The 24,635-nt window shown below is 42.5% G+C and overlaps 1 protein-coding gene across 1 annotated transcript in view; it reads right to left on the reverse strand.

Moving 5' to 3' along the window:
• Window positions 1-24,635, reverse strand: part of CPS1 (carbamoyl-phosphate synthase 1) — a 90,974-nt gene that overhangs the window by 23,297 nt on the left and 43,042 nt on the right. The window contains exons 21-25 of the mRNA XM_058809651.1: window positions 22,911-23,029; window positions 12,144-12,285; window positions 10,273-10,338; window positions 9,653-9,716; window positions 5,740-5,921 (exon numbers count right to left, since the gene is read on the reverse strand). Of these exons, the coding sequence (XP_058665634.1) occupies window positions 5,740-5,921; window positions 9,653-9,716; window positions 10,273-10,338; window positions 12,144-12,285; window positions 22,911-23,029 (573 nt within the window). The remainder of the gene's footprint in view (window positions 1-5,739; window positions 5,922-9,652; window positions 9,717-10,272; window positions 10,339-12,143; window positions 12,286-22,910; window positions 23,030-24,635) is intronic.

Raw genomic sequence — 24,635 nt, forward strand, 5'->3', positions numbered from 1 at the left:
ATAACTGGAGGTCAAATTCCCTAGGGAACCAGGGAAGTTTGCAGCTTTCACATCAACCCATGATTCCCTAAGTCCTGCTTGAACCACAGGCTGTTACTCTGTCTGCATGTCAGGTTTAGGTGCTTCTGCTTTCCAGTGGGGACAAAGCACTGAGCTGACACACATTGCCTTGCTTTCCAGGGGAATGGCACTGCACTAGAACATGCATTGCACACCAACAAACCCCAACTCTCTGCTCTGTGGGGTCAGGTTTCCTTCCCATGTGCTCCTACACATGGGGACTCTCACTATAACTGAGCCTACCCCTCTGCTTGTGGTGGCCTTTGCACCCAGCAGCACAAACAAATAAAATGCTGAGGTCTTTCTTTATCAGTCTAGCTCTTTGAGGGAACAGGCTCTCCCATGCTCATGGTCAGAGATTTCCAGGGGAGCAGACATCCATGCAAAATCTTTTTTACTCCAGAGATGCAAGGTAGTAACCTCCAGCAGAGAGGCAATGGGAAACAACTGGAATTTATGGGTTTTTTTTTTTCCTGCCAGCACTGCTGCTCAATAAGCAAAGCACCTTTGCTAGCCCCAGCAGCCAGCCTTTAAGGAGTGTAACAAAGCTTAGCAGAGCATAAATCAGAGCTCAACCCACCATACAGTCTGCAAAGCTATGGATACACTTAGCCCTTTGTTTTAATAAATGCTCCTTATTCCTGACTAGCTTCTCATTTCTGGCAGTGCTCTGGATGGTAGCAGAGATTTCAGCAAACTGCCCTGGCTGTTCATTTCCACACAGGTTATTTGTAAGCACTCCAATTCCAGAGGTAGCTGGGGCAGAACAGGTGGCACAGCATCCTCCAGCCATAGTGGAGCATTTCATGTCTGTCACTGGGCAGCTTTGCATTTTAAGTGAGAAAATAATAAACAGTAAATAACAAGAGACAGGTGATCCTGCTTGCTAACACACACCTTTCCACAGGTGCAAATATGGGTTTTTTTTTTTTTTTTACATAGAATCCCTAATGCTTTCAAGTAGAATCTAGTCAGGTGTGAAAATTTTCAGTAGAAGAAAAAGCCTTGGAGTACCTACAACAAAGAGCAAATTTTTACTTTCAAATTAAAGATTGTAAAACTTTGCCCAAAGGACAATCTGGCCCACAGAACAGCTCCAGTGAAGGGCTCTTTTGAACCAAATCTGTTTTACAGTTTTACCCTAACAAAAACTTAGAAGTTTTACCCTTTACTTCTAACAAATGAGACGCATAAAGCAAGTGATCCATGGTTTGGCACTTAAAGATAGAGGCACAATGTTCTTTTAATTAACAAGTGTGTTTTTCCTGAAGAAGGTCAGCTTCACTGGCCTTCCTTCATCAGGGATTTAAAGGGATTTGGAGTGGCAAAACTGTAAACTGAGAGCAGAATGGACTATAAGTGATTGGGCAAAAATAGATGATAAATGCTAGTACAGTCCCCACTAAGCTTTGATGTGGGAATTTCCTACCATAATAAAGATCCAACAGGCTGGCATTTAAGCAGCACTTACTAGCCCAAGGTTATTTGCTCAGTAGGCTAATACACAGCATAAGATGATTATTTTTTTCCTTTTTCCTATGCAGTCACTTCTGGGATGCCATGATGCTGGTGGCCAACAGCAACCATGTGAAAGAGCTTATGACAGGGAGTGAAAAAGGACAGGGGCTGTTTTGTGCCCAAAAGCAGGTGTCTCATGACATCAGAGCTCACCATCTCCAGCTTGGAAGAGGAATCCATGCCTTAGTGCTTCCAGACCCATCCAAACCAGAGTAACTCACTCTAGTGCCTGCTTTTATCATCCCACAAGGATAAGAACCAGAGTGTGAATAAGCAAACCCTCCTTGCAGCTTGGAAGGAGGGTAACAAGTCAAAGTAGCTTTGCTCCCAAGGTCAACCAACATCTTAATCTATCCTTGACATATGTGAAATGTCCCAGCTATCAGTTTCTCCTCAGCTGCTGCTCATTTCTGCCTTTGAAATAATTCTAGTTACTGCACAGCTGGAATGCAAACACTGCCTACATCAAAGCTGGGATAGAATTAGGGATTCGGCCCTAAGGAGGCAGAGGAGATTCCTTTTTCAAGCAGATAGCAAAGAATCATATACTCATTTTTACTCAAGGAGAACCATAAACTGAATCTAGCTGCTGCTGACTTCTTTAGTTTAAAATTCTTTGTTTCCCAAAGCATGTTCCCACCCAAAGAGCAACCACTGTCCTAACAGGGAACACAACTGCTCCACTGAGAAATGTGGGCAGGCAGAAAGGGACTCCACTGCATATCACTTTGTCATCAGCCATATTTTAATTATAAAGAAAATTAATAACATCCTTGCCATTAGATATCGTTAAAATACACGCAATACATAATCTAGTGAGAGAAGCCTAGAGAGAATTATTTTCTCCTTTATCACAAAAATCACTCTTTTTATTACTACCTTGCTGTTATGTCATTAGTAATAGAGCTGGGGTTTCTTTTGCCCTGAGTTTGAAAACAAATTAGACCATTAAAATTGTACCGAGGAGCCTCCTTTACTTTTATGAATTGTTTCAGAATAATCTCCAAAACAGAAAAAAGAATCAGTAGAGACCCTCAAGCAGATAGATATTAAAATAAAAAGGGAACATCTTCTCTGGAAATAAAAAGCCAATAAATCTGAGGGAAGGAATTTTATTTATTTTTTTAAATTATTGTCCTCATAGACTACCACCTAACTCTGCACACTTGCAGTAAATTAAACTTTCCTCCAATGAACAGCTCTGTTATGCAGAGCTCAGGCTCTGGTGAGTCACTGCAGCTGGGAATGTCACCTGGAGGTTAAAGAGGACACAAGGGAGAGAAAGAGGGGGGGACAGCTGAGCACATCCCTGGGAGAGGGCTGTGTGGAGCTGTGGGCATTTCTTGGTGGGCAGCTTGCAGCTGTCTCAGTGCTGTTGGTGAACTCTCTCCTTGATGCAGCCTAATTTACCTGATCAGAAAAGCAGGGACAAATCAGTGCACCTAATCACTTGGGCTTAACAGCTGCCCAAGCTCTGCTGCTAATCCTAACAACGTTTAGGGAGCTGAAAATCATCTCTGCTAAGGGTTCAGGGCTGTGTCCACTGTTTGCTGATTGTTTTAGATGCAGTTTTCCAATGATCCATGACTTTGCAGTTATTTCAACAGTTCATTGTCCTTTGGAACACCAGAGGAGGCAATGACCAGGAGAGGTTAAAAGAACCTTAAATCATGATACTGTTCATGCTCTGTATGTGAAGATGGGAGATATGGCTATCTACAGGATTGGTGAAGGATCTCAGAATCAGATTCATTTTTAATTTGATCTTTTTGAGATTCATTTTTAATTTGATCTTTTCCCCAGGGGCTGAATTCCAACTGCATTTGCCTGAGGAAATATTCTCTTAGCAGAACATGAGCATTTGGCTCACTCATTTTTCTAAAGAAATGACATATAACAAATAATGTATCTTAGACTAGACTTGCTGAAGGTCTGGGCTCTGTCCCCAGCTCTGCCCAAGTTCTTTTGCATTACTCCGTGCAGGTCTATCTACTCCTCAGTCTCCCTACTTGCAAATCAGGCATAATAATACCATTACCTTATGTTGCTGCTGAAGAAAAGTGGTTTTACTATTTGTATTTCCTATCCACCTTGGGAAATATTAGACAGAACAACACTGATTTTGGATGTTTATGCTCAGACTCTGATGGCTTGCACACGTCCAGGTGGTTGTTTTGACACCCATGCCAGAGAAGCAAAATCCTCTGCAAACCCTGGTTATGACAGGATGCTGCTCTTAGACCTGGAGATCTGCATTGCCCCCCACAAACTGGCCAAGCCAGGATAATGCAAGTTTCAATATGTATTCAGTATTCTTTGCACATATTTTTCTTACCCAACCTGCTAATTACTAGCACTCCATGTGGAAATGAGCTCCCTCATCACCTATCTCTACCTTCTCTTTGATCCTGCAGTAATTAGATGTTGTATTTCTTCATGTTATTTGTCTGACAAACTGTCACACCAGCTTCCTCCATGCCCCTGCTCAGAAGTTCAGCTCTGTTAAGTAAACAAGAGTTCAGTGCTTTTAGGGCTGAGCCTCATGGATAACCCAAAAGCATCCAAAAATCAGCCTTTAAGAGTCCAGAGAGCCACCAGACTCTTTGGCTTCTTGAAAAAAAAAAAATCTATGTTTTCCAGTAGTCTCTGTTTATACAAAAATTTAAAACAACCTGTACAAACAGGAAAGTATGAACATGCAATCTAAAAATAGTCATAGACAGTATTTTGCAAATGGCTGAAGAAGAGAGCCTACAGACTGGGACTTAATTTCTGCTGTGCTTTGGCCTGGTTCCAAACCTGGCAATGAACAAAACATGACCAGATTATGAAACCATTTTAGAAATTTGCATCCATTCACGAAGGAGATGAGCTCAGATCCTCATATATCAGGAAAAGTAATCAAGAAAAATCACAAGTTTAACATGATCTGGAGAAGATTCCAGACATTTCTGGAAAGTTCTTCAGCAAGTTCTGCAAAATTGCTTCAGCAAGTCACATGGCCAACTCATGCTGAATTTCAGAGTAGATGAAGTTCCTGAAAGCACCTTTAAAAGCCTCAGCAACAAATCCAAGATGGGGGTGTTATCTACTAGAAATCAACATTTTCAATATTGGGGCCAACATTATATAACCCCTCATCACCAAATATGTCTGGGACTCTCCTCCATTGTGGCATTCAGATCCTCTGAAAAAATTCCTTCACCCAGGATTTTTCTCCTGGGAAGCTGAGAAGCCTCAGGGAAAGGGAAAACAATTCTTATCTCATTTGCTTCTCCTGTGTAGTGCTCATGTGGAATGTGTTTGGAGATTGTTTACCCACAGGTGATTGTTCCATTGGATTCTGCTGTGAGTTGTTTTGGCTCATTGGCCAATCAGGGCCAAGCTGTGTTGGGACTCTGGAGAGAGGCACAAGTTTTCATTATTACCTTTTTAGCAATCAGTAAGTATCCTTCCTGTATTCTTTAGTATAGTATAGTATGCTTTAATATAATATAGCATGATAAAGTAATAAATGAGCCTTCTGAGAAGATGGAGTCATATGCATCATTCCTGCCTTCGTTGGGGCTTCCCTGCAAATACAATACTCCATCTCTTAGATCAGCACTTCTGAACACTTGAAAGTTGCTAAAAGCACCAGTGCAATGTCCAGATCAGGAGCTGAAACATTTTATGGTTAGATGGCAATTCCAATGCCCCTCCCTGGTCTGCCTGCCTGTATGCTGGGCCACATCCACTTGCCAGCTGCACTGCAAAGCCAAACCTACAAATTCTTGAGCACACATTGGTGTGATGCACAGAACTCCTTCAACTGCTCCAGGTGGAGGACTTGTGCTTCAATTCAAGAGTGTGGTTAACTGCTAAGGTCCAGCAGTGCAAGGGCAGAACAGTTTGTGCGATAAATGTCTGTGCAGCAAATTAAGCCTGCTTGTAAATATTGCACAATATGGCATCTCGCAAAATAATTGCATATTTATTTGGCATTCTTTATTGAGCAGCCTGCTAGGAGCATCAGTGATGTGTAAAATGCAACACTGGGATCCAAAGCAAACAGCTTTTGCTCTCTCCCCTCACCCCCAGCTGCTTGGCAAGCTAGTGACAGGAATTTTGAAAAGTTTGGGTTGCTTCGTGGCTTTTTATAGTGCTTCTGCTTTTCTTTACCTCATTTTGGTAGATGTCCAGGATCCTTTCCAGTGACAGCTCCTCAAAGTACAGTCTGTCACACTCATCAAAATCCGTGCTCACTGTCTCTGGGTTGCAATTCACGACCACGGTCTTGTTGCCAAGCTGACGCAGCGTGCGGATACTGGAGACAGCACACCAATCAAACTCCACACTGCTGCCTGCCAGGAGACAGAAAAGGGGGCAAAGAAAGAAGGATGCAGAGAAGAAAACATAAATAGATATTCTCAGCACTCCAGCTTAAAGAAGAGAAAAAAAAAAAAATAAGGCAGCATTGCCTCCTGTCAGCTCAGAGCCAGAAATGTAATTGTACTCCCATGGAAATTAATCATCCACAAAAGCTCCAAGCACAACAGGTTAGTTGGCTCAGCTGCTCAGGAGTGACAGACCTCTCCAACATGTCTGTCATCCTGTGCTCATAAACACTTCAGGGTGCTCTTGCTTTCCATCCAATCACTGCTGCCTCCCAACCAGCGCACTCCATGATAAACTGACCACTGGGATAAACTGAGCTCCTGTTATTATAACACAATGCTGCTTACTCCGTGAAACAAAGCATTTGCACAGATGTGGTGTGAAGAACAGAGGACTGAGGTGGTTTTTACCCTTTTAGAAGAGCTAAACCAACAAGAGAAAAACTACATCTCAGTGGGTTTGACATTTCTGTACAGCGACTCCAGGTAAGGCAGATGAGAAGAACAACACTTCTACAGCCACTCTGTGATCCTGGGATCTTGCTTTAAAGGCTACAAGGACTATGGCAACACTGTGGCACAAGCACATCCTACTGCCCCAAACCCTGAGTGACCATCTTGAAAGGAAAGGATGGTCTCTGATCATCCTACTGTCCCAAGCCCTGAGTGACCATCTTGAAAGAAAGAGGCACAGAGAGGGCTTGGGTGAGCACCAGGACTTGGTGCCTGGCCTTGGGCAAGCTGCAGCTCTCAGGACCTGGGCAGTGCTGCAGGCTCCAGGGAACACTTGAATCAAGACTTGTGCAAACAGCTACTATGCCACACATTTCTGTGCTCAAACATCTAAAACAGGTACCACAAACAGAGAATGATGCAGAAAGAACATCATTCAATGGTTGTGCTTACAGTCTACAAGAAAACCTTGGCCTCCTCGTGCTGCATTCAGTCATTACACGATTGTAAACCACTGATATTACTTTTATATTTAATTGTGTGACAAGATATGTCAGAAATTCAGTCTGTGCTTAATTGCTGTCTCCACTACCTAGTCACAAACTGATGGCTGGCACAGGTCACTCCCTGACAGGCACATAAGTTGTTTCCTCACTTCAGTCAAACGAGAACCTCAAAACATGCCTAAGCTTCAGTTAAAACCCCACAGAAAAAAAAAAAAAGAGGAAAATCAAATCTGAACCTGGGTGTTTCCAAGACAGGACACCAGATGCTCATTCAGTTTTTGTATTCCACTTCCATTTCACAGGTATTTTTATAGGCATAAGAAACCTCAGCTTAGGAACACAATGGTCATCTGGAACCCTCATCTGACTGCTTCAGAGACAACCTGGGAAAACAGCTCAACAACTGTTAAGTGTATTCCAGGCACAGCCAGTAATGATCATACCCAAACATGGGAAGAAGGGAGACAGAAAATAAATAGTAATACTGGTAATGACTGCTGTAACATAACCAGACACTGCTCCTCAGGAGACAATTAATACCTGCATGTTTTTGAACTCACTTCCACATTTCAACCACATTGAGTCTATGTGCACATCTTAAAACTTACAGAGCACTCTGCTGGCCCATGCCACTGGTGGAAATATATTTATACTGCTTTTAGGGCTGACAATCAACCAACCCCCTTCAAGGACAGGAGATCCCCTCCTGGAAGCAGGTGAAGAGTGAGGATTGCTGAGGCTTCACATATGCAGGAGAGATGTGTCAAAGCAAGCACTGAAGTTCAAGAGTTGTGTAACTGCATTGACTCACATCATGTTTCTATTTGGCATATTACCTTACAAGAAATGTTAAAAAAACCCTCTTTTATTTGAATAATTTTCTTTCTAAATGCAGAATACAGCATGACTTTTGAAATGGCCTCACTTCCCTCAAATATTTTTATTTCTTTGCAGAAGTGTGAATATATTATTCATATGCAATATATTTTCAACTATTTTCAAATAAAATTCATAAAGGTTGTTTTGTTTCTTTTTAACCTAAAACTCAGCTTTCAAAAAGGAAATAAGAAAAATAATGCCACATGCTTAACTTCCATCCAAATCATTTAGCCTCTTTAACCTGGAAGAGAACACTAAGTTGATCCCACTGAATTCTGATTACAATACTGAAAGCATTAAGGAAAAGCACACTGTTTACTTGTCACCATGATATTTTATGAAAAATCCTTTTGCCAGGATTTTTCTCCTGAGAATCTGAGAAGCCTCAGAGGAAAAGAAAAACAATAATTATCTGCTGCTGTGGAATGCAACAGGTATATCTTTGATTGGTCCATGTTGGCTGTTTCTAATTAATGGCCAATCTCAGTCAGCTGGCTCAGACTCTCTAAAAGTCACAAGCTTTTGTTATTCCATTCCTTTCAAACCTTCTGATGAAATCCTTTCTTCTACTCTTTTAGTATAGTTTTAATAGATCATTTTCTTTTAATATATATCATAAAATAATAAATCAGCCTTCTGAAACATGGAGTCAAGATTCTCATCTCATCCCTCGTTCTGGGATCCCTGTGAACAACACCACACTTACTTGTCTTCAAAGGATAAAAAAAGTGAAAAAAAAATCCAAGAAAACAACTTTGCTATTGCATCTAGGAACAAAATACTTTACAGCTACAAGTAATGGTTTCCTCTAGCAGCCTTTATTTAGCTACAACCTCTTCCAAAGATGGTCTTGATGGATCTAATCAAAGCTGCAGAGCAGATGAGACCAAGAAGAGACCTGCATGTCAATTCTAAGCAATGAGATTTAGGTGAGCAGTGCAAAATGTATTCCCATACATTCTATCAATTTGTGAAACACCACCATCCTTTTCATTTTTTAGCCATGTCACACAGCCTGTTGAATAGCAGAATCATTCACAAAAAACAAGCCTAATCATGGAGTTTTCTCCTGATTTCAGTCATCTCAGCATTTATGCTGGAGTTCAAAAAGACATGTCCTACAAACAGCAACAGGAGTGCAGCATGTGACCTCTCCAATCCAAGCCAAGCAAATGGATGCAGCTTTCAATTCCAGCTTTCATAACCCATCACCAGTTCTGGGAGATGCAGGACAGAAATATTGCTGAATAACAAGCAATTTTTTCCTTGTCAACAATTGCAAGATATTTGGAGAGTTCCATGGAAAGAAAAAGTGAAAGTCATCACACAGAGAATTCAGCAGTCTGTCTACCCAATACTCACAGGCACAAGGAAACTGTTACTCTGTATAATGATCTGAGTGGGTTGAAAGAAAAAACAACACACCGAGAAATTGCTTACACAAAAGCAGCTGAAGAGATCAAAATATTTTCAGTCACCTACACTTACAGCTGTAAAATGCAGAGTGGCAATATCATCATGAGCTGGCAGTAAACATATAAGATAGGTTTGGGAGCAATAAGATTCTATACAAGGTATGAGGTTCTCTAGACCTCAACATGTGAAAAAATTCTGTAAAATTTTGTGGAAATCACAACTAAGTACCGAGTGGAAAATAATAAAATTCTCCTGCTGTTTTTCAGGGTGTGAAATGAAATCTCCAAGTATAAAATACAAACCTTCTGTTAGGAATTGATGTCCTGTGCACTTTGCTCTGGAGGGTTTTTTCACCATATGAGAAGAGGAACAAAGGAAGCACAAGAATATCTGAAGAAGGCTTGAGGGGACAAGGAGAACAGAGGAGTTGTAAGGAAGATTTACCTATGTGGTATGGTCCACAGCCCAACACCATCACTCCACAGTCATCAAATTTTACATCATGTTCCTGGGGAGGGAGACAAAAGAGTCATTAGGATCTCTACTCCAAAGCACCCAACTCTGATTTTCAGAATAAACAGTTTCTGGGGTTCAGCCCAAATTCAACAATTGGATACTTCAGGGCTCCAGGCTGATCTTGCTCACTGCAGTGCAAATCAAGCGCAGCTCTTCTGGAATTAGTACTGCTGCATCCAGACCAGAAGACAAACAGCACCTCTAATATGGCTATTGAAGCTGCCTAAGGACCTGTGGAGTTTCATATAAAAATAATGTTAGGGTGAGATAAGGGAAATAGGACTTCTGCATTCCCAGCACCTTCCTGTGCATGTACAGGTGATAAATGACAAGCTCTTAACAACACAGGGGCATTAACAGTAAATGCACTGGATCAGGATTGGAGCCAGGGAAAGGTCCAGGCCTGCTGGAAGGGGATTTTATGTAAAACCATCCAAAAGAATTGCTATGGAGACCGAGGCATCTGCAAGATTTCCAGAAATAACATGGAATAGGGAAAAGAGATCAGAGCAGACAGCAATGAGGCTGTTGTTTCTGAGGGTGCCTACCTGCCCATTGTAGGTGACATAGAGGTAATTAGTCACTGCTGGGTACTCTGCTGCCAGGGTGTCAATCTGTACAGGAAACAAAGGGGCATTGTGACTTGGGCAGTGCAAGACCTTTCTTACATGCAGATTTTTGGGTTGTTTTCTTTTGCCTCTTTCCCTTTCTACTACCATTTCACTCCTATTATTTTCCCATCCTATCTTTCCTCAAAAGGAGGTGACCTGAGCTGTCCTGTGCTGTTAACACAGCATATGCCTGGCCTTGCCCCAACCCTACAGTTCAGTCAACACAACCCTCTACCATCTCTAAGCTGCAGTTTTAGCTTTTCACCTCTTGGCTGAAACACCTACACAGCCCAGGAACTCTGCCCTGCTTGCCAAGGCCCTCATTCTCTAGTTTATTCAGCAGATTACAAAGATTCTTGCAGGTTTTCTGTCCTTTATAACTAGGCTGTCTGGAATCTTCAGACTACTCTTGACCCCACTGACTCCCACACTGAATACAAACACACACACAATATCACTTGGAAATCTTGTGGAGTGGCAGCACAATTACTTTGTGTTTATGTTACAATATAACTCATGCTTTGATAGTTAAATGGTACACAAAGCAAGATTTTAAACCAGCCTTTATATGTATATGTAGAGTTTAAATGTATATGTAGACTAATTAAATGGTACACAAAGCAAGAGTGATTTTAAACCACCTTTCATATATATTTTTCAACAATTTCTTATGTAATTAGTCACAAGAGAGCCCAGAAGAATATTTTGCCCATGAGGCTGTTCACAAACTATTTGTGTCAACTACTCATGGTATGTTATACTTGGTACCCAGTCCATCTGGGTCACCAGCAGCTGCTGAAGTTTCCTGAACGAACATCTGAAACATTTCTACAGAGACTACTGAACAGGGAAAAATATGAAAGCAGTCTTGACATGAATTTTTATGTGCTATACCATTTAAAAATCTGTCTAAACTTCAAGCACTTCCAGGAATCCCCACTGCCTGTCCAAAGCCTTGTGAATCATGGAGAATGTGACCTTACATCATTAGCACCATGTGTCTGCTGCTCATTACTGTTGCTAATACTGTGACGTGTACTTCATGGCTCCATATGCTTTGAAGGCACACAGGCAGGCTCAAGTGGAATGACCTTATTAAGTGAACCTTGGCACAAAAATCAATCCAGCACTGCAGTGCCATATGCAGCTGAGAGAACACAGTGCAAGACCAGGCAGTTTCTGTGGCCAGGTGAGCCACAGAAGAAAAACAGCAGCTGGAGGACAGAAAAAGGCTTGGCACCTCAAACTGGGCCCGAGGATACAAATGAACTCTTTAAGAAACATTTAGTAGTTTGGGTTTAGTTTTTTTACCATCTTTAAGGACACAAAACCAGCTGGTGGCAGTTTAATACCAACATACCTTAAATGAAGCAGCCAGCACCTAGTGACACTTCCATGAATGCCAGATGAGCTCATTAGGCTCATGCTATCACAATGAATAGCAAATGAACCCATTACAACAGCACACTTCCAATAAAGTATTAGCCTGTAAAAATTTACTACCAGGAGAGAAGAGATATGCTCTCTCTCCATGGTCCTGCCATGGTGGGCCAGCATTTTCAGCCTTTTCCTGAAGCCACATGTTTCCCCCTCAGCCCCAAAGAATTTGAAGAATATTCTGTGGCTGCTTGGGAATGTTCATGGCATGCCTGCAGTGCAGAAGGAGCAGCTACATGGGTGAACTGTGCTCTCCTCACATCAACACCTAAACTCCTGAGGGATGTTAACAGAGCCAGGGGTTTCTAAAGACACAGAGGTCTCCTGGCACTCTTGTAGCCCCCAGCAGGCCCAGTGATGTTGCCACATACCTGTTTCACCCAGGGAACTACATCCTTCCTCAGCCTCAGCTCACGGCACTGGACTTCAGTCAGCCTCAGGCATTTCCCAATCTGCTTGTCAGAGAACCCCATCTGCTTGGCTCTCCTCAGTGTCTCCTCTGGAATCGTTTTGCTGGGATTAAATTAAAAAAAAAAAAAAAAACAACCTCTGCATGAGACCTTACAGCAATAACTAGAAGATACATGAGTGCTTCTGTCTCTACACTACGTAAAGTGGCTACAGGATCATGCATGTGAAGGCAAGAAAAGGAAGAAGACTCAACATAAAACATCTTTTTTGTCCTTGGTGTGTCCCACACAAACACCTCTGTGGTAAAGCCTGCAAGCAGTAGGAAGTAAAACATTTACTTTTTGAGAAAGGAATCAGTGCCCAAACCCTAACTTAATATCTCCCTTACATCCTCTTAGTCAAATTTTAAACCTAGGCCTGACCAGACTGGGCTGGACCAATCATTATGTATGTGCTTCCACCTCCTGCCTCTCATTGCAGCTGCCCACTCCATTCAAAAGATGAAATTCCTGAGGCTCTGGAATGGGATGAGCCATTCAGAGGCATAACTTTGCCTTGACCCTGTGATCACCATGCTGAGCTGGGAAACACAATTTATCCCAACCAAGTTTTCTTCTTGTTGAAGATGTTCTGCTTACCTTCTGAAATGGCCAAAAAGCATCTCACTTCAGAGATGGGCAGCAGAAATGCCCTTTAGAGGCTCACACACAAGGTAGGTTTTTTCTTGTGACACTCTCAATAGACCCTTTTCCATATCTTAGTGTTGCTTCTTGCATTAGACAAATGGAGAGGGGGCAGTGGCCAGACAAAGCAAGGGTACCTTTCTGATTTCATATTTACAACCAGGGTCTCTCAATACTTCCATACATTTTTGTTCTCCTGGTTTTGCTTTTCAGAAGTCCTGGTTTTGCTGTTTATTTGAAACACATTGCTTCCCCTCTGCCATTTCTGAAATCAACATTTACCTTTCCATTTTGCTCTTCATTTTTTTCATCTTCTCCATTCCCTCTTCATTTACTCTACTCTTTTCTCTTCTACTCTTCATCCCACTTTCTTTTGACTCCACCCTTGTAGTTTCTGCCTTCCTCTCTTTCTAAGCTACCTTCTCTAAGCTTAGCTTTTGCAAAAACATTTTTAAAAACCTGTATTTTTATCAGGACTACTTCTTTACACCTTCATTGCCAAGAGCATTATTGCCTGCCCAATAAACCAATATTTTATGAGCAAGTTCTGAATAAGGAAAACAGAATGATTAACAAACAAGCAATTTTCCTAAATCAGAGTTTTTGAATTATGTCCTTTGCTCAATTATATTTTAAAATAAATACTATTATTTTATTGCCTAATCCAGCAGGCTGAGCTTCCCAGGTTTGGATTTCCTAAAGTAACATCCACTTTGTGGCACCCCACTGTATTAAAACTCATGATTTCCATGCTCCAATATCTCAGAAACTCCTTTTCTTCTCCTCACTCCATTCCAGTGGCTGATCCCAGCTCAGAGGCAGAACTTCCTGCACAAATCATGAACACCAGAACTGGAGGCACAGATGTGTGTTTTACAGAAGCAAACACAGCAAACTCCACCAATTCTCTTTCAAAACTGATGGTAGCAGTCACTGGCTATTAAGGAGCCAGCCTCCTTAGAATGAGTGAGTAGACCTGATGACCCCAAGAAAATGAGCCTCTTTCTGAGCAGTTTACTCCCTTGCCCTCCCTCCCTTCTGCCTCAGGAACACACAGAGCTGGCTGTCATTTGATTACTGTCAGAGACAGCAAATTGCCTTCATTTGCAGCTTGTTTTCATTCCATTTCTTGTATCTCATTATAACAATATCATTCACTGTCACCCTCCCTCCCAGCTGGGAGGGTAGAACAAAAGCAGTGATTATTTTGCACCATGATTCATTTGCCTTGGGCTAGCAGCTTAAATTAGGTTAGGCCACTCACTAATCCATGCAGAAAGGTAACTAGTTTTTTTACAGGAAAACCAGCATGCAAAAGAGAAAAGACAAGTTCCTAGAGGGGAAAATGGAGCCATGCATTTTTTCCATGCACTTATTCCTCTGCCACTCCTAAAGCATGATAGAAGAAATCATCAGAATTGGTCCATCATGTTTAATGGGAACTGAATCAGAGAATTGCAAATCCTCAGCACTGCTATGGAAATCAGGCTGCCTCTCTACCTGTGCTGGACACACATTTTCATAACTGAATAGCTTCCATTTACTAATCATGGTAACTTTTAGCATTTCTGTCTCAGCTTTCATGGAAATAATATACAGAAACATGCAAACAGTATGATAAGGTGATTCTTATCTTGCAGATAGCAAAACAGACATGCAGAGGTTTAGGGGTGACAATTTTTAAGGGGCAATTCCCCCTTTGCTCAGAGACAGCCCTTTAGACAAGCTGGAGACACTAAAGCCAGCAAGAGCAGAATCAGGCCAATCTCTTTGAATATTTGACAGCAAATAACCCTTCAAGCTCACCAGAAATCCAGCACTAAAAGACAAGACAAAAATCCTCAGTCCTCGACACACCAAATCACATGACCTAGCCTTACATCACTGCCTCCCACTTTCCCCTGGAGCATCATTCCCATTTCCTACACAGAGCAAAAAGTCTTCTAAAGATTAAACCCCCTCACTGGCTTAGAATCAATTCTGAAATGAGGGAAGACTAAGTGACCATGATTTCAGACTTCTATAATGCTCCCCTTCCTAACTTTTGCCTTTGCAAAATGAAAGTCTGGAGTTTTAGAGCTTCAAACCCAGACAATTAGACTTTTGCACATTGCCATGATTATTAAATGGCTGTTCACCTCCTCAGAAAACTGTAGCCTCTGCTCATTTTGCAGTTTATAAACAAAACAAGCTTTTCCCCAACTTTGCTTGTAACTGTTCCAGCTTCCAGTGTTGATTTGTAGTTGCTTTTAATTTAAAATTCCACCCTGTCATGTTTGGAACTCCATCCATTCACTTCTTTGACAATAAACAATAAGAGAAAATGGAATAAATTCTGCTTAATGAGGAAATTTTCCCCTGGCACAGAGAACCTGGAGAAACCTATTAACTGACTGTAGGAACACTGACAGCACTGAAATTATCAGGAGACCCTGCTCACTTCATCAGAGCCCTCTCTTCCACTTGACCAGCTTTCACCTGACCTACCAATAAAGATGCCAGCAGGAGAAACACTCTTTTATCTCCCAAATCAGCCTCTGATTCTTTTCAGGTATGTTGTCAAGTTTATGCCCATCCACACATTACTTAGGCCATGTGAATGGGTATGGATCAAAAGGATCAGGAATATTTTGTGAGCTCAGAGCCACAGCCTGAGCTGGGAGCATTTGGGACACAACTCCTCCCTGCCTTATCTCAGGAGCTACAAGTGTGGCTTGGATATGCACAGAGGAGCTGCAAAGGTGAGCAGCTCAGCCCACATATCTTGCACTCCCAAATCTGAAGTGATTTAAGCCCAGACTAAACTTTTAGCCCAGTTTCACTATAGCAAGCAGAGTGGACCAAAAGTGCTGGAAGCCAAATTCATTATACCCAGTCCTGAGAGAGCTCTTCCTTTCTCAGTAGTCAAAGGCCTGCAGGTTTCAAAACCTGCTGAATTTCAGGCTGAGTTATGTACAAAAGCATATTCTTTCTCATTTCCTCACTGTCCTGCTCTGCTTCAAGGCTCCTAGTGGTGGTTTCCTTGATTACTTCTGATGTTTTACAAGATTTTCAGCATGCTACAATTAAAATAATGAGATCGCAGTATAAATTCTCTCCCTGCTCCTCTTCTCAAGGAGACAGACTGTTACCAGTTTTCCCCTCCTACAAAAGTCATGAGATGACTGACAAAAAGATGGCAAAGGAGTGTTTAAGGAAGCAGGAGCTGTAAACCATCAAATCTCACTCACAGAGCAATTGTCATTCCAGCTCTCTGCACCTTTAACATTCTGGTCCCTGCACTAATAAATCTCATTGTGGACATCTTGATTTAAGTAACATGAGCCTCACACTGTGCCCTAAGACCTGAATGACTCACTAACAAGATTAAGTGAGCTAAAGCAGCAGCTCACACCAAAACACAGTCAAGAAATGGGTTGTAGATGTTTTCTGAAAGCCTATTTTCCATCTCTGGTAAAAGAGAGCTTTGAGGTCTTTGCTGGGATGCCACAGTACAGAGTGCCCTGCTCCTAGCATTGCACAGACTGGTTACAGAGGCTCCCCAATGGCTTTTTAAGGCAATGCCCGTGTATCCCCTGCATCAAGGAATACATACATATTGCATTTTCACAAATGTTCAGATGCTTTGGAAGAAAATACAGCTGTGAAGTTATTACCAGTGGCTCTACAAGACAAATAGAAAGTATCTTATGTTAAATCCACACAAAGCACAAACAGCAGTGCTGAATAGCTGCTTGTATTTTATTCTCCTCATGTACTGCATTCTGAACTCATTCCCAAGCCTTTCCTGCCCTAGAGTTGACAAAGAAGACAAAGGTAATCTTTCCAGTTAGCTGGAGAGGAGCACTGCAAACATGTCAGTGACAGCTCCTCAAACTGCATAAACCAGCACAGCCTCATTTCCTACCACTGCACCTGCTCTGCTTGATGCCCACACAAGTCCTGAGTGTGTGCCACACTCTGACCAGTCCCCAAAGCACATGGGTCAGCAGAAATTGCTGCTGAGAAAAGTGGGACTGCAGAACACCCTGTTAAAGAGCCCAGGCTATTGATGGCCTGAGTTTCCCTCACCTGCTGGTGCCAGATTTTCATTCCAACACCTGTATTTCTGTGCCTACTCCACCACAGTCATGCTTCCAACAAACAGCTTTCAAAGAAGGGACACGGGCTCCCAAAAGCCTTTGCAATAAACAATTCTCCCATGGGTAACTGAGCAGAGCACCCAGCTACAAATGCTGGGCCAAAGTGGGTCTGCACCCTCCTACTTCTGTCTTTCTCCTTTATTAACCCAAGTCTTTTTGGGTTATTGACAGTCAGGACTGCACTTACTCCTTTTAAGCACACAACAGGCCAGGAGGTGTTTTCTCACAACACTCAGAGAACAAGGAGATATTTTCCTTCAAAGCATAAAATTATCAAAATATGATTAGTGCCATAATTTCCCCCTGTTAGCAGGCTGGCTAGTTCAGTATCTGCCAAAAAGATGATTTGCTGTTTCCATTAAGGTTAATTTGAAGAGTTGAGATTTCAGGTGACAGAGTTCAAGTCACTGCACAGTCAGACTGTCTTTGAGACTTTGGGCAAGCTCACCATCTCTGTGCTTTGCTCTTCACAATGGTGGCTTATAATGCTCCTCTTTCCTCAATTGAATTCTACTTTACAGCCTTTAATCAATATTGAAATGTTCCTCTTTGGGCAATATACTCACACTTCTGTCTGCTGCAAGATGGCTTTCCTGGGTTTTACTTGGATTTTCTCCAGCAATGAACGTGACTCCACTACCTCTACTTTTCCCCATCCCTAGGAGCTCTCAAGTGATGGCAAATACAATTGCAGGTTCCATTGCCATAGAGATACCTAAGTGACTTAGGAACACAAGTCCTATCAATTTTCAACAAGGCTTTTGTCCCCATGTCACCTGGGGCTAAGCGACTATTTCACCATGGCTGCCTACCTCTTTACCTCTATTTAATCATGTTTGTTGTACATTCTCTGTTGCAGACATGTTTTATGAAAAATCCTTTCCTTAGATTTTTTCCTCCTAAGAAGCTGAGAGGCCTCAGGAACAAAATGTAAACAATGATTATCTGCTGCTGTGGAATGCAACAGGTGCATCTGTGATTGGCCCATGTTGGTTGTTTCTAATTAATGGCCAATCACAGTCAGCTGGCTCAGACAGAGTCTGAGCCACAAGGTTTTGTTATCATTCTTTCCTATTCTATTCTTAGCTAGCCTTCTGATGAAATCCTTTCTTCTATTCTTTTAGTGTAGTTTTAATGTAATATATATCAGAAAATAATAAATCAGCCTTCTGAAATACAGAGTCAGATCCTCATCTCTTCCCTTATCCTCGGACCCCTGTGAACACAGTCACAATTCTCCTTGCACACAGCCGCTGTTTTCCAGGATCCCAAAATTAGGAACAAATATAAAGAATCATGGCTACATGAAAACAAATCCTCACTTAAAACAGTCAAAGAATAGATGTAAATTCCAAAAGAGGTTTTTCCTTGCACCTAGGCCTAGTCCAGTACACTTTAGATGCTATTTCTAAGCCTGGGTTTCAGCTGTCCTCCTGGGGATGCTTGCTATCACTGGACCCTCCTTCAAATCTGATTTGCACAGGACTAGGTCCATAACCATGGCCTAAAAAGACATTTTACTCCTTGCTGCCTCAGACAGCTGTGTCACAGACACATTTTACGAAAAATCCTTTCCTTAGGATTTTTCCTCCTGAGAAGCTGAGAGGCCTCAGGAGCAAAATGTAAACATTGATTATCTGCTGCTGTGGAATGCAACAGGTGCATCTGTGATTGGTCTCATGTGGTTGTTTCTAATTAATGGCCAATCACAGTGAGCTGGCTTGGACTCTCTGAGACAGAAGTCTTTGTTATCATTCTTTCTTTTTCTATTCTCAGCCAGCCTTCTGATGAACTCCTTTCTTCTATTCTTTTAGTATAGTTTAATATAACATATATCATAAAATAATAAATCAGCCTTCTGAAACATGGAGTCAGATCCTCATCTCTACCCTCATTACAAGACCCTTGTGAACACCATCACACAGCTGAGCATGGTCTGTCCAAACTCCCACCTCCTCCATGAGCTGTTGGTGTGATGAAAAGCCAGTGGGGTCTCTCCAGGCCCTTTTTCCCCTTTTCATTCACAGGACTTGCAAGGCCAAATCTAGGGAAATAATTCCCAGATAATAGCACATCCTACTGCACTGCCACTGCTTCATACAGCATCACCTGTAATGCACTGACAGCATGGCATGGTGCCTGCTCCTTCCATGTGAGTGTGCACAAGTGGTTTTATTTGTTTATGTGCATGGTGGGGATGGTTGAAGTTAAAATTACACTGCAGGTATAAAAGTAATTGGTCAGACAACAACAACAACCCCCTCAAATGTAAGCTTCCAAAATAAAAAATATGTAAGGTCACAGGAGAACCAGCAGAGGCACATGTTTGACATGTCTGTGATATTACTTGTAATTCTCACAAGTACACTCAAAATGGCTTTCTTTTCCCAGTTCAACTCAGGCCATTTGCTTTCCTGCAGCCACATCACATATCTGAAACAACTCCTTCTCCATCCTAGAGGGCCCACAGGCAGAAATGGAACCACTGCTGCAGCATGACAGAGCTTTACAGTCCCACCCAGCACAAGGCCCAATCTTCTTTAGAAAAAAGTTCAATGGGACAAAGGTAAATGGGGCAGAGGGTGCTCTTCCCTGTCCCTACTGTGCCTGCAAATGGCTGTCCTTGCCTCTACACCACAAAGGCAATTCATTTGCCTCAATTTATGTTTACAAACATTTGTAGGGCAGAAGTTTTTCACTCAGCACTGCATTTTCCCACAGAGCATCTCACAGGTGTAAGCAGATCCATTGCATGGATCAATAAGATTTTCTGCTCACCTCTCCATCCCTGCATGTGGTGAGGATGCAAGGCAGCATGTGGTGTGTGAGAGCTGCTTCCTGAACGGCTCTCAGAGGCCTCCACCTGCCTCTGACCCCCCTTCCCCATCTGTGTGTCTCACCCACTTGTTCTAGCTCTTCATTTCCTCTGGGCAGAGACAGCTCCTTGTTACCAGTCTCTACTACAGCTCTGCAGGGGCCAAATCAAGACTTTTGTTACTCCAACTGCATTCAAAACCTCACTGCAAACAACCCCCAAACCAACACAGAGACAGAAAGGAAGGGGTGGATCCATCCCAACAGCCTGTAGCCAGCAGCAATGCCCAGGAACAGGGCAACTACTCCTGCTTCTGGGAACTGTACTCTAACAGAAAGGTTTAAAGCAGTGATGGCATCACCCCTCACTCTTTTCAATTGGAAAGTATTCTGTAGCACAGGTAGAACTCGTGCCAGGCATGCTGGGGACTGGAAACAGCTGGCTGCAGGAAGGGCACATGTGTGCCAAGTCTCATCTGCATCACTCAATTAGCTTTCCCCTGCCTATGGCAGAGATCTGGTTCCTGATGTGCCTCACTGGACTGGCCTCTTAGTTCAAGTCCCAAGTGTTTTTCCCTGGCTTTTTGCCTTTGTGCCTTCAATGTAATGCAGCTGGACAGTACATCCCCTCCCTCCTGTGCTGGCTGGGAGGAAAGACAGGTTTTTTTGCAAAAGTGTGAGCAATTCTAGTGGAGAGAAAAAATAATGCACTGATAGTGGAGTGAAAATCTGCTCTGGTAAGTGAATGAGGGTAAGATAATTTGTATGTTCAGCCTGGAAAAGAGAAGGCTTCAGGGTGACCTAACTGCAGCCTTCCAACACCTGAAGGGAGCCAACAAGAAAGATAGAGAGAGACTATTTTAAAGAGCATGGAGTGACAGTAATGCCAAATTTATTTTTGCCTCTTTTTCTTTTATACATTACTTATATTCTTCACACATTTATTTGTAGTTCTGTAGCCTATCATAGTATTTGTAGCTAGAGTTTTACCTACTCTATTAGACAGTAAGACAAAATAAATTCCCCAGCAGCTCCAAGCTGTGGGTCCAAGGTTGGATTCTCTGTAAAGCCACAGTTGAAACGATCTGAGACATTTTCATCAACAAAGTTTAGTTCCTATCTAAAAGAGGAAGAATTCAAATAAAATTGAACCAGTGGGGAATAACCTCACTACTTAGGTCTCTAATTGGGGATTCTTGTCAAATATACTAATTTGCAAAACCTATTAAAAATTGTATATGCATTATGCTATGTGTGTATCTTTGGTGTTTTCCACCTGGGGAATTGTGCACCTAAGGATCCTTATAAAGATATCCCCTTTTATCACCCTGTGTCTGGCTTGTGGTTCTAGGGAAAAAAAAAAAGTCATCAACAGGATGAGGGGGAACAGGTTCACACTGCCAGAGAAGATTTGGGTTAGCTATTACAAAAAAATTCTTCTCTGTGAGGGTGGGGAGGCTCTGTCATTGCTGCCCAGAGAAGCTGTGGCTGCCTCTGGACCCCTGGAAGTGTCCAAGGCCAGGCTGCACAAGGTTTGGAGCAACCTGGTGTAGTGGAAGGTGTTAAAACTAGATGATCAGTGGAAGGGGGTGAGAACTAGATGATCTTGAAGGACCCTTCCAACTCAAACCATTCTGTGATTCCATGATACCATCCACAATCTGATTTGAATTGCAAGAATCCACTTCCAAGGGACACAACATTGCTTGTGTCTGACAAAAATTCAAGGCTGGATACTGTGCAAGGGCTCTCTGGGCACCACAAGGATGAAAAACTGTGTAGGGTGGTACCACCTACTGCTCACTGGTTGTACAATCACCTGCCACCCATGGCAGAGAAAGGGAAAGCACATTCCTCTGCCACCCATTGCAGAAAAAGGAAAAGCAAGCCCAGGGATATAGGAGGGTTCAGGAAGACTGGCCTCTGTAGAGGATTTATATATAAATATATATATTTATCTATATCTATAAATATATACAAATGTGGATTTATAGCAGCTGAGGATGCAGCCGACACCTGGGGCCTCGTTCCAGAGCATGCCACTCCCACAGTGACAAACTGATTGTGGATATGTTGGTTTTTTCCCCTCAGGAGCTGCACATGCATGTTTAAAAGGCCAGATAGAAATGCCATGTGACAGATGTTACAGGACAAAACTTCTGCAGCCAAACAACAGATTTCTGCAAATAATCAAGTTACTCCTTTTCTTCCACCTCTCTCTCCACATTTATTTTTGTTTGGCTCCAGATGCTGCTTGTTCCGGGTGCAAGGGAGGGCAAGAGCTGCTCAATTAAAAGCAGAGATGTCGCAGGTGAAGCGAAGAGCGGCTCCGAGCTCGCTGCCTCTGCTGCGCTCCCAGTGCCATCGTGTGGTGACACCAGCGAGCACAACGGGTACCCGGGACACAAAAGCCAACAGTACTCTGCCAATAATTCAGCAAGGAGCCTCTCCCAGCCTCGTAAAACATGAAGGGAAAGCTCAAGTCAGCAAGAGTCTGAACTGAAATATAGCCCACTCCTTCAATTTACTGCTATCTTTTCTGTTGGATTTTATATGATCGTTTTTCTTGAAGGAAGAAGATTTATATTTAAATAGGTCTGGAGCCATAGGTGTTTGAAAGAGTGGTACAAAAGCAATACTCACACGTACTGCATGATCACAACAAAGAAGAAAAGCTTAAAATTCAATACTCCAGGCTGGAAATAAAATGCATTGTATGTGACCCTCAGGTGCAGTAAGTCAGGACAAGTTCAGTGCTGAGTTTGAAAGGTAACTCTGTACTAGGTATATGAGTTACTCGTTGCAGGCCATCCACATTCCCAGTCTTTAGTCTCAGAGACTAAAATCCTCAAATACTGAGCATTTTCCATAGTAAACCATAACTTCCATAATCCAAGGAACTATTTTACCAAAAAGAGCGTGTTCCAAAATTTCTGCTGACTGAGACAGTGTACTGGGTTTTAAGACACCATCATTTACTCCATGCACTTCAATAAACTTCTCAGCATGGACTGCATGTGTGTTTACCATAGTTTTCTGAGCAGGATTCCCAGGAGAATTGTTGTGCCCTAGGACAAGGCTTTTTTACCTGTTCTGTTCCTTGAGGATCTTCTCCATGTTGGCAATGCTGCGCATCTTGTACAGAAACCACTTGTCAATGGCTGTGAGCTGGTGAATGACATCCACGGGGACCTCATCCTCCAAGGCCTGCCAGAAACAGGACAGCACCAAACAGCCCCTTTAACACACTGCATAAATACATATCTAGTCTGCAAACAGCTAGCAGAAAGAAAAAAAGTTATGTAGATCAAGATGTACAAGTCATATGTTCATCTACCTCTTGGCCCTGTCTCCTGCAGCAACAGAAACTGTGCCCCATGAGGAGTGCAGGGAGGCCCCAGCCACTTCTCTCTGTGCTCTGGTTCCAAAAGCTGGCTTCTCTTTCAGTGAGAAGTAATTTGCTTTCCACAGAGCCAGCAGCCAGACAAGCTGATGGGACCTAGGCTGGGTGGCCACTGAGAAGATGCCTAGCTAACCACAGGGAGTCACATTCAGGCTGCAGTGACCAATCCTCCATCTGCACACCTCTTACCACTCAAGTTGCCTAAATCTCAGGCCCACTGCCAACATCCTAACTGCAAATCTAAAACAAGAAGCTCTGGGTTCTCAGTTGTGAAGGAACATTTTGCTTTGGAGCATAAATCTTGATATAGCCTTGAAATACAGGGCTGAATCAAAGCATGTGGCCTTGCATTACCTCTGAAGCAAGGCAAAGTCAGGTCCTGGGTGATGTTTCAGCTACAGCACAGCTCTAGCTTCTCTCACTCTGCCTCAAGATAATGTCAAGACCATTCAAATTTCTCTTCTTTCTTGCTGGGGTTATTGATGGGCTTTTTAAAAATAAATTATTTACAGCTAGAACCCCACAGAGATATTATTCATAAGACAATAGGTTACAAACCATTGTAATATTAAAAAACCCCAGCACCTCAGAGAGCCCTCAATATGATGTATTTTCTATCAATGCAATTTCTTGGGTCTCATCAGTGGTGTACAGTTACAACTCTCCTGACAATGCAACTATAATCAACCATAATGATAATGCCAGCACGGTATCTTTGCTGAGCTAAAGTAATCTGGCTCATTAATTTCTTACCACGCTTAATTGTTTTCTTGTAGGGCAGCATCCCTGGAACAAAGCCAGAGCAGTGCCATTGAAGAAAATCCCAGAATTAATCCAGGAATGAGCTTGGTCCACTGCACCCCAGCATTATTTCCCCAAGTTACAAAACTTGGAGACAATGTTGGTACCATCACCATGTGCTCCAGCAATGGGGAGACTTTCTGCCAGCTCAGAGAAATGGGTCACTTCAGGGAGTGAAGTGGACAAGGGATGGGTGGCATCTCCCTGCAAAATACTGACACCACCTTCTGCCTTTCCTAAAGAATTCCCAGCCAGCTCTTGCAATTATCCTCTTGCTCTGAGAGGTAACAATTGCTCACTGGGATTTCCTGTGTGCTCACAAGCAGTGGGGAAAACCTCTAACATGTTTTGCTCCTTTAGAGTAGCCAGTCACATACCAAGTCTTCAGAACACTATTGGTATGAGGAAACTAGTAAGGAGTCCTTTCCATCCTGATTCTTTAGTGCTTGAGGTCACATTGCCACATTAGTGGGATATGAGCAGGTCTTTTTTCCTTTCAGGTCCATCTATTTTTACAAAACACATGCAGACTTGCACATCTTCAGGATCTCCAATTTTCAGTCAATGGTTGCTGAGCCACACATACACAGGTAGCATTACCATATATTC

Source organism: Ammospiza caudacuta, chromosome 8 (genome assembly GCF_027887145.1).
Source record: "Ammospiza caudacuta isolate bAmmCau1 chromosome 8, bAmmCau1.pri, whole genome shotgun sequence".
Lineage (NCBI taxonomy): Eukaryota > Metazoa > Chordata > Aves > Passeriformes > Passerellidae > Ammospiza > Ammospiza caudacuta.